At 39.9% G+C, this 14,008-nt stretch overlaps 1 protein-coding gene across 1 annotated transcript; it reads right to left on the reverse strand.

Annotated features, from left to right (window-relative positions):
* Positions 1 to 2,989: 2,989 nt before the first annotated feature.
* LOC125861543 (uncharacterized) lies at positions 2,990 to 3,837 on the reverse strand. The gene is made up of 2 exons (XM_049541410.1): positions 3,687 to 3,837; positions 2,990 to 3,192 (listed from the first exon to the last, which is right to left on the reverse strand). The coding sequence occupies exons 1-2, from the start codon at positions 3,835 to 3,837 to the stop codon at positions 2,990 to 2,992; spliced, it is 354 nt and encodes a 117-aa protein (XP_049397367.1).
* Between the last annotated feature and the right edge of the window lie 10,171 nt (positions 3,838 to 14,008).

The following is a 14,008-nucleotide window of genomic DNA, read 5'->3' on the forward strand; positions in this document are numbered from 1 at the left end:
ATGACACATGCATTATCAAAACAAAGCCCAAATGAGTTGAAATCTTGGACTCATCAATCGACATCAATGGTCTTAGTCACCTCCACCATCTAATCAATATCTAGAATCGGAACAGTAGCCTCTCTACATAGATGAAATATCAAGCAAGGAAATGATAATGTGGTAGTCTTTCGAAACTCCCTCTCATGTATCTCAGCTATCAATATCCTAGATAAATCAATATAATGCCCTACCATCAAGCAAGCAATCATGACTGTTCGATCCCATGTCAACTGATTGTCCGCCATCGTGGGGGACAATTTGGTCCGGACAATTGACCACCAAAACTTAGCATCAAAATTTAGTGTTTCCTTCTTAATGGAAAGTGTCAAGTCCCTCACCCGTTTGGCACCAAACCCTTCTCAGCAATGTAACTGACTTCCCATTGAAGCAAGGCATCTCGTTACTTTATGTCTCTCATATCCATTCTATTTTTGACTAGCTCCATCTTATAGTCAAGCTCACTTGTATTAATCAGCTGGTCATTAGATGGGTCGTACATAAAATGGTGGACTGTGGCCTCTAATATATATATGGGAATACCCAGCACACTAAGGTAGTTAAGAGGGGAAGCTGAGCTAACTTATTGGCCCTCAAAGGCAAGGTATTCTTGACTGTAGCTATGTAGGAAGCATAAAACTCCCTAAGCATGAATAGACTATGTTTACCTGGTGTATTTGTCATCCACTCACACATGTGCCTCGATAACAACTCATATATGGTTGGTACGGTATGTAGGTTTCTTGTGAGAATCCATCACTCCTCAGTAATGGGTCGGGCATACTTTAGTTGCAGATTTTTTTCGCATAGCATCTATGTAGATTTGAAACCCCAAATGCACCATCTATTAGGCTCACCAACAACTAGTATCAGCTCAACTAGCTCGGTGGAAGGAGGATCATGTGCCTCTCCGGACTTAGATGCTTCAGAAGCTGATGCTGCAACTGAATTTGAGCCAGAGCCTGACTCTGGACTGGAGGTTTCCCCAGGTTGTTACTCCTCACTACTCTCTCCCGAACCCTGTACTCCCTCCTCATAATAGGAAGCACTATCACTATTCGAGTCTGGCGCCTCTGGTACTTAAACTATTTCAACTTGTCTCTCTTAATGGCAAGTAGTCCGGGATGCCTTTGGTGAATCATTAATAGTGCCCAGGTTGAACTTAGACCCACTTAAATCGTCCTTAGTGGACTCATCTCTTAGGTGAAACTGGGTTGAAGGGGTAGTGGACTTAGACTTCCCTTTTCTTTGGTACATGTTTGGTTTCTTTGGCGGTATTGTACTTGTGGAAGACTTTTTAGCACCCAAATATACAGAGCAAAGCAAGAAAAGAATGAAAATAAAACTACGAAACCAAAAGAAAACATACTTTTTTTTGCAGAATTACAGTGTTTTTATGGACCCACTATTTGTTCTTACAGACACTAGATGCTTTTACAGACCGTATGACCCAATCGTAAAAAAAGAAATCAAATTTTTAGTTTATGAAGTAGGAATGACGGTTCACTAGTACAGTCCATCAAAGTTTATATCGACCATAAGCCAAACTGTCATTCTTAACTTAGGCTACTATTTGGTGACTCAGGATGACAAGACTTGATCTACGGTCCATAGAAATTTTTACATCTCGTAGATTGAATTCGTCGACCCCAACATTGGCAGTTTTAGGACCAACTTTTACGCATTATAGATTTTCAACATCAAACCATCCTAACCTAGCCTAGATCATGCATTTCAACCTATTATCATGTAATTTCGTCATCCTTAGAGCTTACACTTATCATTTAGTCACAACAACAAAAGCAACATCATAAACCCTAAGTCAAGAACACAATTTGAAATAATTTAGTCATATAGTTACGCCTAATCAACAACACTCACATATACTTTCAGCCCAAGGGTATAGTTCAATTAATTTAGGCATACAAAACAAGCAACATATACCCTAGGTCAAGTAGCAACTTCAATTTAAACTAAAATTTAATTTATTGAAGGCAAATTCAGTACCTTTGAGGGGAAATAAAAACTTACGTAAGTGTAAACGTCTAGAACTTTACAAACAACTTGCTAGATCCTTGACCCGCGACCTTTAATTTCACATAAAGAAGATTTGGGAAAGATATAAGAAAGAAAGAAGGAAAATGGGAGAAAATGGGATGAAGGGATTTATATAGTGAATAGTGGGGTTAAGGGGTGTAATTTGAATGTGAAAGGGTGGGAAGATGGAGGTGTGTAACTGATTTGAGGTTTGTAATGGTTGGGAATAGGAGGTTGAATTTGAAAATGGGGGTTTTATTTGAAAAGGGTCGCAGGTCTGGTCTTTTGTATTATGCAGACAGGTTTGACGAAAGCCCGTCTATGGTCCGTAGGTAGTCTTACGTTCGGTATATTGATTCAACATGTAGAAAAATTTAGGAAACATACATGGGATTTATGAGTGCAAACTACGAACCGTCAAAGTTAGTATAGTTTGTACTGTGCGCCCGTAGACTTAAAGTTGCAGCTGTATGTGGACTTTAAATTCTATGGATGCCATCTACGGCTCGTTGACTGAACTACAACTCATAGATGGGAACCGTATAACTTAGTACTTAATGTCTTACCTGGCATCGAGATTCTACGGATCAGACCTACGGTCTGTGGGTTGCCCTACGACCTGTAGGTCCAAACCGTAGGACCTTCTGTACTTTGAATTTTGTTCAAATTTTTCTTTCTTTCCTGCACATGTAGCAAACATTAGAACTTGCTTTTACATTTTCTTGACTTTTTTTGGACACGGGCCCTAAACTAACCTATTCTTACAATCACTACAAAACTCATAAAAATCACTAGAAAACTTTTAAACAAAAAATCACTAGAAGACTTATTAAACTCGCTAGATTACACCTTAGGTTGCCTCCCAAGTAGTGCTTCATTTAACGCCGCAACACGACGCAGATCCCTTGACTTCTTAGGCTTCATCAAGATCCCATTCTTCGATCGCCTCTTTAACCTTCTCCAGTTGGGCCAAGTAGATTTTGATCCTTTGACCATTTACCTTGAATATTGTTCCATTCTCATTCTCAAGTTCAACCATTCCTTGTGAGAACACGTGTACACGTATGAATGGTCCCATCCATTTTGATTTGAGCTTGCCAGGAAACAAACGTAGCCCTGAATTGAATAGAAGTACTAAATCACCGAGAGAAAAGTCACGCTTTTCAATCTTTTGATCATGGTACTTCTGTGTCTTTTCTTATACAAGTCTGAACTTTCATATGCTTGTAAGCGAAACTCATCAAGTCCATTCATCTCATTCAAACTTTTACTTGATGCAGCATCTCATTCTATATTCAACTTCTTGAGTGCCCACATCGCTTTATACTCTAACTCTAAAGGCAAGTGGCAATACTTCTCAAAAACAAGTTGGTAGGGAGACATGCCTATGTGAGTCTTTCATGTAGTGAGATTGTCCTATAGAGCATTATCACGTTTTCTCGACCAATCAGTTATGTTTACATTCACAGTCTTTGGAAGGATTTTCTTACTTTCTCTATTTGACAATTCAACTTGCACACTAGACTGCAGATGATAAGGAGTTGCTACGCTGTATCAAACACACTATTACTCGAGCAAATCCTTGAATAACTTATTACAAAAGTGAGAACCTTTATCGCTGATAATCACCCTTGGTGTTCCAAATCTAGAGAAGATATTCTTTTTCAGGAATGCGGTGACACTCTTCCCTTCGTTGTTTGAAAGCATGACAGCTTCCACCCATTTAGATACATAGTCATCTGCCACAAGTATGTACTTCATTCCGTTCGAACTCACAAATGGACTCATAAAGTCAAGGCCCCAAACATCAAACAGTTCAATCACTAGAATAGACGTCAGTGGAAGTTTTTGCTTCCTTGAAATACCTTATTCTCTTTGACAACGATCACAAGACTTGGTGAAATCATGAGCATCTTGGTGGATAGTAGGCCAATAATACCCACACTACAAGATCTTATGAGCAATCCCGATACCACTATGATGGTCACCAACATGAGACGAATTGTAAGCTTCCAATATACTCATCATCTCTACCTCAGACACATAGCGACAAATAATACCATTAGCACAGACACGAAACAAATAAAGCTCTTTCTAAAAAAGCTTTTTCACATCAGACATAAATTTCTTCTCCGGTGGAATGACAGATTCGAATGCACCACGTCACTCACCAAATAATTAGCAAAATCTATAAACCAAGGGATAAGATCAAAAGAAGCAGCCAAAACCTGTTTGTCCTGAAATGTATCATCAATTTCAACTCCATCAGCTAACTTTAACATGGCCTCTTCCTCAAATCTGGACAAGTGATCAGTCACTTGGTTTTCTTTTTCCTTTTCTATCTTTTACCTTAAAATCGAATTCTTGCAACAATAGCACATATCGAATCAGTCTTGGTTTTGCATCCTTATTTTCCATAAGATACCTCAATATTGAATGACTAGTGTGCACAATGACTTTAGTGCCCAGCAAATAGGATCTAAACTTTTCAAACGCGAAGATTACATTAAGAAATTCTTATTCAATGACTGTATAGTTCTTTTGAGCAAAACTCAGGGCTTTGCTCGAATAATATATGGGATGAAGAATCTTCGTTCTCCTTTGCCCCAATACTATGCCAAGTGCCACCCCACTTGCATCAGACATAACTTCAAATGGTTGTCCCCAATCCGGTGAAATAATGATCGGTGCAGAAGTCAACTTCTCTTGCAGCCCGTCAAATGCTTTCAGACACGCATCATCAAATTCAAATTTTTTCTCCTTTTTGAGAAATTTTCACAATGGGTGTGCAATTTTGGAGAAATCTTTGATAAATCTCTTAGAACCCAGCATGACCTAGAAAACTTTTAGCACCTTTAACGGAGATGGGTTGTGAGAACTTTTAAATAACCTCAACCTTTTTTCTATAAACCTCGATGCATTTTTACGAAATCTGATGGCCCAAGAATAGGCCCTTTTTCACCATGAAGTGACACTTCTCTCAGTTTAGAACAAGATTGTATTCTTCATGGCAATTCAGAATATCACCCAAGTGTGTCAAGAAATCCTCAAACGAGTCACCAACCACAGAAAAATCATCCATGAATGCCTCAATAGTATCTTCCACCATATCAGAGAATATAGACATCAGACAACATTTAAAAGTTGTTGGTGCATTACACAACCCGAATAGCGACCTTTTGAAAGCAAACGTACCAAAAGGACAAGTGAAAGTAGTCTTCTCTTAGTCTTCTAGAGCAATAGAGATATGATTGTAGCCTAAAAACCCATCTAGAAACCAGTACCAACCCTTTTCCAATAAGATGATCTAACTTTTAGTCCATGAACGACATTTCGAAGTGATCTTTTTCACTCCATGCATTCAACTTGCGGTTATCCATGCAGACCCTCTAACCAAGCATAGGCCTCATAGGGACAAGTTCATTCTTTGAGTTGGGAACCACAGTGATTCCTCTCTTCTTTGGCACACATTGAACCAGACACACCCAATTATTACCAGCGATCAGATAAACTACCCCAACATCTAAACATTTGATAATCTCATTCTTCAAAACTTCTTGCATTGGAGAATTCAATCTTTTTTGTGCTCAATACTTAATTTACTATCATGCATGAATTTAATTTTAAGAGAATATATACCCGATGGAATACCAATAATGTCAATAATAGTCTATCTTATCGCCTTGTTGAACCGCTTTAACACCAACATCAGCACCTTTACTTGCCCTTCGTTTAAATTAGAAGCAATAATGAACGGCAAAGGGCTATTTTTTTCCAAAAAACATATTGCAAATGAGATGGGAGAGCATTTAGCTCTAATTTTGAAGGCTCATCAATAGATGGTTTTGCATGCGGAGTTTCTCGATTATTCAGATCTGAATCCAACTTCTTTGGTGGGTGACGAGGAAAATCAACCCCATCAAGTGTAGTAACTCATCATACTCATGAATGCCCTCTCCATCAAAATTCATGATCACAACGGCTAGTGCTTCAACACCCAATTTCCCCTCAATGGACACTTCTAGTTTCTCCTCAACAATATAATTCACAACGAATACTAAGTTAACATCACTTTGATGCTTTATTAATTTGTAGATATTAAATGTCACCTCTTCATTATTCAACTGAAAATTTATCTGTTCTCTTTCCATATCAACAAAAGCATGCCCAGTAGAAAGGAATGATCTACCTAAGATGATGGGCACCTTAAAGTCAACCTCATAGTCTAATATCACAAAATCAATCGGAAATATGAATGTCTCAACTTTAACAAGAACATCTTATAGTACACTAATTTGTTTCCTTGCAGTCCGATCAACCATAAGTAGCCATATTGTAGTCGTTTTGGGGGATCACAAGCCCAACTTATTAAACACTGACAGCGACATTAGATTTATGATAGCACCAAAGTCATATAGGGCCTTAGCAAGGTGTAACATACCAATGGTACATGGGATCGTAAAAGCTCCAGGATCCTCCTTCTTTTGCACTAGAGATGTAGTAGCAATGACACTATAATGGTGCAATTTATCATCACCTTCAAAATTGACAACCCACTTTTTGGTACCAAAATTTTTCATGAACTTAGCATAACTGGCATTTGTTCTAGCTCTTTAATCAAAGAAACATTTATCGATAACTACTTTAACATGGATATGAACTTGCAATACTTTCCTTATTCAGTCTTCTTGACCAACCATTGTGGGAAGGGAGGTGGATGTCTCGGAATTGGAATGAGCTTTTGAGTAACTTTCGCTTCCTTCTCGATTTGATCCTTAGGTTGTTCCAATACTTCAACTTCATCCTCTTCTGGATCTTCCATACTTTCCACCCAAGTCGGCATAAGAGGGCCAATAGTTTATTTTCCACCCCTAGTAGTAAGTGTCATGCACTGCCCATCATTCTTAGGATTTTGAATAGTATTCCTGGACATGTTCCTTGCTGTCGCTGATTTGTACTTGACGAGAGTTGGCTCAATTGCTGCTCAATCTATCTAATAGATACTGCATTTGACTCTACCTTTTACCCAATGCTTGATAAATCAGTATACATCTCTTCCACGTTGTCATCAGTTAAGTAAAAATTATTTATCATCTTTGCCATCCTATCCTCAATGCGATTCAAGCGTAGTCCTTCTTCTCGATTCCTTAGTGGAATATAAGGGCCACTCTTATCATTTCTGTTGTTTTACCCATTCATGTTGTAGTTGTTATCACCATTATGGTTCCCATCTCAATTATAGTTCCCTTCACGATTTTAATTATTGTAAAATTGACCTTGGCATCAATTATCCTGATTGGATGCTTTGGTGTTAGTTCGAAAATCCCCCGTCTGATCATTAACAAAGTTCGTATCTTCCTCATAGACATACTCATCAATTGATGGTGCTCTAGTCTTATAGTTTACTACATTGAACTTCTCAGCATTTCTACTCACATGTTTCAAATCGAAGCCAACCTCTATCCTCAACTTTGCCATCTACTCACGAGTATCATCATGGAACTGATTCTGTATGGCTTGTATTGAAAAAGTGCTATTTGATGTATCCAAAGTTCTTGTGCTCCATGCCTTATTATTCTTGAGATCTTTTCAAGTTTCTCAGCAATCTCTTGAAATGTGTTAGCCCTATAAATTAAGAACCTCGAGGAATAGTATCCAACACAACTTTCCCAATGTCATCCAGTCCTCTGTAGTAGTACTCCTTGAGTGACTCATAATCAATGCGGTGGTTCGGTACACTTCTCATGAACCCTGTAAATATGTCCCAAGAATTATTGACAAACTCCCCATGTAGAGCCACAAAGTTGTTAATTTTATCTTTGAGTTTCAACTTCTTTGACAAAGGGAAGTATTTCTCCAAGAACACTCTATGAAGCTCCGTCCATGTCGTAATTTAGTTATATGGAAGCTCAGATAGCCACATGGTAGCATCTCCTGCCAATGATAGTGGGAACACACGCAACCCAATCGCATCCATGTCTAAGTCTGGCCTCCCCACAATGCTCTTCCATATGCTACTGACTTACTTAGATGAAAATATGGATCTTCATATGGCAAACCATTAAATAGCCCTCTAGATCTAAGCATTTGCATCAGACTGCTAGTAACCATGAATGCATGTCAAGGTGGTAGTGGGAGAACAACTATGGCACCCGTTCATCCCACAACACTATGATCAAAACTGAAATTATCATGCACATCGGGTGCTTGTTGATCTTGCACTCTCGTAGGCTTGTTCTGGTCGTTTCTAGGTACCTCCACTATTCGCAGACATTGGACTCCAACAACCTGTCATGACCAGGGGTACCTCCAAGATGTAACAAGGTGCACATGACCCCGAGAGGCCTCATACAAGTCCCTTAGCATATCATAACATAAAGCAATAGAAACGATGTGGAAATTTAAAACATTTTCCATACAATCAAAGTCCTTTATAAAAACGAGCGGTAGTCTATAACACCTGTCTCAAACCATCTAAAACCATAAATGTCTTTGGGACGCAGCCCATACAAAAATTCTAAAGATAAAATGAAAGACAACATAAGAACATGGTGACTATCTCCTCGGATACTATGAGGACTCACTAAAGCTTTAATACTTGCTCTACTATGATCCTAGCCACGGGGATGGAAAACAATATCGCCGGACCCTACATATGAACAGAATGTAGGCAAGAGTATGCGTTAGTACAAAATGTACTAATTATGATAGCTAACATAACATCATCAAGAGCATAACATAAGCATTAGCCAACATATGACATAAACTACAAGTATAAGAGATAAAAGCATAGTCATAGACATAACCAATACATCTAGATCATCATACTATAAGAGAAACACTTCATAAGTAACCTCAAAGCATGCTTGTGCAATGCATAGATGAGACCCCATAAATCTCACCCATTCTAAGTAAACCACTTTAGGCCATCATTCATATTCATCATCTTTTGACCTCATCCTTAGCTTATTTCTCATAGACAAGGGAACATTCACCTTTGGTCAAACATATCAAGGAAGGCAATTATAGCAACAATCCAAGATAAACATACATCATATAACAAATCTCATATAAAAGCATACTTACAATACTTCCTTGAAGTAACCTTGATTCATCATCATCATGCTACTTTGAGTAGGGACTTGTCCCTCTTTAGCTACATCTACTACTCATGGAAAAATACTTCTTTACTAGTCCAATACATACATTACGCATGAATGGTTACGATTTACCTAGTCAAGGTTGTCAAGGAAAAGCACACTCTCATGCAAATCCAAGCTACTCAAGGAAGGGTACTATTTCTCAATTCAAGCTACCAATGAATTGGTTTGGGATTACCAAGTAATGCTATCATGCAAGCATTCTATTGTGCAAGTTTAAGCTAACCTTAGGAAGAATAGGATTTCTCAATCCAAGGCTATCCATGAGATCTACTACTCAAGCTAACATGCATAGTCTTGTCTTACCAAGTCAAGCTATTCCTGAAGGGATACCATATCACAACTTCAAGCTATCATAATTAACATACTCTATAGGTATGGAGGTTGCTACTAGAATCTCGGACTCAACTTGCGTAAAAGGTCTCCATCTCATGAAATACCCATAAGCTAAATCAACCCATAATCACATAATCACAACCTAAGAATTGGGGTTTTAGCTAGACATCATAAAAAGATAAAAATTGTTACCAAATTGTGTTTCCATCAACTGGGTAAGATTAATTTCGTCTTTACAAAGGTCCAAATTGAAGAATCTCAAAGACCCACTTCCAATTTCTCAAAAATGGAAAACTTCAATTCTGCAAAGCTAAGGAAAACTTGTCTCAATACTCTGAGTTCAAACTGAAAATTAAGCTAATGAATGTTCAGAATAAAAATTGATATAAAACTAGATGTGCAAAAACGTATTTATAGTCGCCAAAAATATGCTGCGAAGTGCCATTCGGCATAGTAAGTCGGACTCGCCGATCAGCTTGGCGATTCGCCCTTTGGTCAATTCCATCACCTTTTTGCTTTCGCCTTCAGCATCCTCAAGTTTTGTAACTTTGGGCGATCTAACTCTTCATCGCGAAATCACTTGCCGACTGCTCCTTTCCCTTGCCAATTTGATTTTCTCCTTCAGGGCTTGGCACATTGGAACTTTAGGCGAGATGGTGGCCATTCGTCGACTCGCCAAAAGGACTTGGCGATCACCAGGCCTTCATTTCTTCCTTCTTTCAACTCGCTTTGTTTCTTTTTGCAAATTAGTGTCCATGCTTTGTTCCTCAATCCAAATACCTGGAAATCAAGGATTTTACATCAGTTATTGGCACAAAAGAGCATTTGAGGACACTAAATCTATCCAATTAAGGCCCTAAATGAGTCAGAATTGTGGACTCATCAACACCCACAACTTAAACTTTTGCTTGTCCTCAAGTAAAACTCAAGTTCAGTAGTTCAAAAAGGATGTCTCAAACAGTACTGCACAAGACTGAATCATGAATGTACACAAAAAGACTCAACTTACTCATGCAAGGATCAATTGTGCACTCAAAGATTCAAGTTGTGACTCACCATTATCAAAGATTCTCAAGTTCACAATACTTGCTTCAAATGCAAGTTCAAGCTCAACAAAGGTACTCAAATGCCCTCACACAAAGAATGATTCCATATTCACACACCATGGTTCAACAATTAATAGCTCTGGAATCACATATAACTCTCACACTCACAACGAAGAACACATGCATGACTTCACCCATAAGTTTGCCCTTATTTTCCAATCAACACTTGTTGCAGCTCACTCAAGATCAAAAAGGTCTTTTCAAGGCTTGTAACGGGGCTGAGTGTAAAGGTATGGTCATTTAGGCTTAGTGGCTGCTATCCTCATGAAATATGGTATGAACAACACTTTCTTTCCTTTTGTTCATAATTATCATTCATGCTCAAAAGTCACCCCATTGTTCACTTTCCATGGAATACCGGACACCCCATTTCTTTTGCACTTTCACAACTTTATTTCCAAATTTTTCATTCTTTTTCGTTTTCATTCTTCTTTTCTTTTTCTCTCTTTTTTTGTATGGAGGGGGTTCCATCTTTATCAAAATCATGGGTAGAGGGGACTTTTTTGCACTTCTTGATTTACCTTCTCTTTTCACCACACCTCCAACTTAGGCTTTTGGCCTAAGTTGGCTATTCAAACAAACCACATTCCATGAGGATTAAGGGTGAAGGGATAAAGACAGGTCATAATTTCATCAAGTTTCATCCAAGGAAAGGCTAAGGCTCAAAAGGTGTTCAAGCGAAGTTCACACACTCACAAGGTAGGCCACAAAAGAGGTATACAGTCAAATTGTTTTACTCTTTAAAATTGTTGTCTAAGATCATTTCAAGAGCTTGCATCACTTAGTAAATCGGACCAACAGGAAAAATTCTAGGTGTCATCATGCATGCTTCACGGTAAGCTCATCACACAAGGCATTGACACCAATGTCAAACAAGACTGCACACTTTCGCTAGTGTACAATGTTCATCACAAGAGACTCAATTTGATAATCGGCTAGTCACAACGAGATGCAAAAAGTTCACATATTGCCTATGCAACTTCATTTGGCCTCATCGTAGACGGACATTCAATTTTGTTCGATTATGAGCATTATTTAAGTCATCGATATTGGTCAAGATCGATACTCAAATTTGCAAAAGAACAATCACATTCAAACACAATCAAGAGGTGGCACAAAAATTTCAAAAAGAGTCAAAAACCATTTAAAATTAAAGCAAGGAGCTACAAGCTCAATCATCCACAAAAACAGTGCCAAAACACAGTATATAGCAAAAAGCCCAATATATATATATAAAATATCATCAAAACAAGAGATAGGTATGGAAGTACCTCACTCCACCACAAAACAAAAGCAGTTTTCCTCAAATGAAATAAACATCCAAAAATCAATAAAAATGACAGAGAATGAGGTAAAGAAAAGTCCTATCTACACAGTCGCTCCATCTATCGGGCCATCAGTGCCCAGTGTTACACTCTGATCTTGGGCATCAATGCCAGGAGTCACATCAACAGTACCAGATCCACCAGGGACTGCCAAATGTGTGTCTGCCAAAGCTGTTTGCACAGCTGCTTCTACCATGGCCTCCTCAATCTCCATAAGGCCCTCGTAAGAAGCCTCCTCAACAACCTCAAGAATCTCCTCATCTGCCTCAGCCTCAGACTCGGGATCAACTACCTCCTCAGCTCGAACATTATCTCTGGTTGTAGCTAGAGGCATATATGGCTCAACTGGCACATCTGGGATCTCCACCATCCCAAAAATCATAGACATGTTAGTGGACTTCAGCTAGTCCACATCTTTCCTTAGCGCAACAATAACGGCCTTTAGAGCCGTCACCTCCTTAGTGGCCCTTTGGCCACGCTCGCACATCGCTATCCTAGCTGCAAGGGCATCAATGGTAGCACTCAAAGTTGTCACAGCATCAGCAAGGCTGCCTAAATCATGCTTGGAATGAAGGCCTCAACTCTTGCAGCACGGCGATCAGCAAAATGGGCTAGCTTCCCCATCCTTAGTAATGCAGCCTGAGTGAGTTGGGGCCGGGAGGCAGCAACTGAAGTACCCAATCTGGGAGGCAAGGGAGATGTAGAAGAACTGAGAGTAACAGAAGGGGCAACACTAGATGTACCTGAAGGCCCAAGGGCCAGAGTAGGCAATACTACCTCTGCAGGTAGTGTCTGAATATCCACAACCGGGGATGCATCCACCGGGGCTGCCTTCTTCTTCTCAGCCTCATCTTTCAAGTATTCTACCTCAATCCTCCGGATGTCAATAGAAGATGTAGGAGTCACTTCCACATCATTTTTCTCATCTTTAGGCACCTGAGCCCGTCTGCACAGCTCGATGATCAACACCGAAAAGAGGAGGGAAGTCTGGTGATGCTTGGCCCTCATAAGCATTTCTTGTGCAATAATTATCCCGAGATTCAGCCTCGTCTCATCAATGATGCAACCCAAACAGGCTCCATTGACGTGGCAGAGAATCGACTCATTTTGGGATGGCATAATCGTATTGCTGATGAATCTAAACCAATACCTCGTTGCTACATTGAGGTCCATCTTTTCAATAGCTGCCCCAACCTCGAGCCACTTGGGGGTACCGTCTGATATCATAGGGGCCAACCATTTTTTTATATTCTCCAGCGTTTCTGTCCTGATCATGTGTTGACAGTCATCGTCAATATCATTTGAGCACTCTAGGACTGCATTGATACCATTACTATCACACTTCACTTTTCTGCCCCTGAGAACCACATAGTCTACTGGCTTGAATTTGGCGGCCGGCTTCTTCCCTTGTAGAACTAGAGCTCCATAAGTGGTGTAGAACTCACGGACCCAATTTGGAACATAAGGACCACGGGGTTTAGTGAACAGTTGGAACTTGTGGCACCTTAGGAAGCTCATGATCTTAAGATATCGGTCAATGACTCCATCAGTGGACAACCTCTTTTCCTCTATCATGGTCCTCAGCCCCTCAGTCTTCAGTCTATTCATAGACCCGGGAGGAGGACCCTTTACTGGTGGTGCTAAGACCACAACCTGTGCAAGAGCTGGAGGAGTAGTGGTGGCCTGGGAGTCCTGATCCTAGATGGATGATTCATCCTCTTGGAATGCAGCTCCGCCCTCTAGGCTGCTAGTAGCTCATCTTCAGGCTCAGAAGTTGCAGCCTGGTACTCCTGGTGCTCACCTTCACTCTTAGAAGTGGTCAACTGAGTGGCATAGATTCCGTCACGGTCAGAGCTTGTCTCCGGTGATGCAGGTGCAGGTGTCTTGCCATTTCCCTTCCCACCTGTTGTGGGAAGTTTAGTAGTCTTCGCCTTGGAAGCAGCTACATCCTTGTTGATTTTTAGTCCTTTGGCCCGCTTGCAGGGCGGCATGTCTCTACCGGCCA

Source organism: Solanum stenotomum, chromosome 4, assembly GCF_019186545.1.
Source record: "Solanum stenotomum isolate F172 chromosome 4, ASM1918654v1, whole genome shotgun sequence".
Lineage (NCBI taxonomy): Eukaryota > Viridiplantae > Streptophyta > Magnoliopsida > Solanales > Solanaceae > Solanum > Solanum stenotomum.

Excerpts from the sequence above, each read along its gene's own strand:
- LOC125861543 (XM_049541410.1), bottom strand. The coding sequence starts at position 3,837 with ATGAAGTACATACTTGTGGCAGATGACTATGTATCTAAATGGGTGGAA. Across the intron at positions 3,193-3,686 it reads GGTGATTATCAGCGATAAAG|GGCTACGTTTGTTTCCTGGC; the intron begins GTTCTCACTTTT and ends TATTCAATTCAG.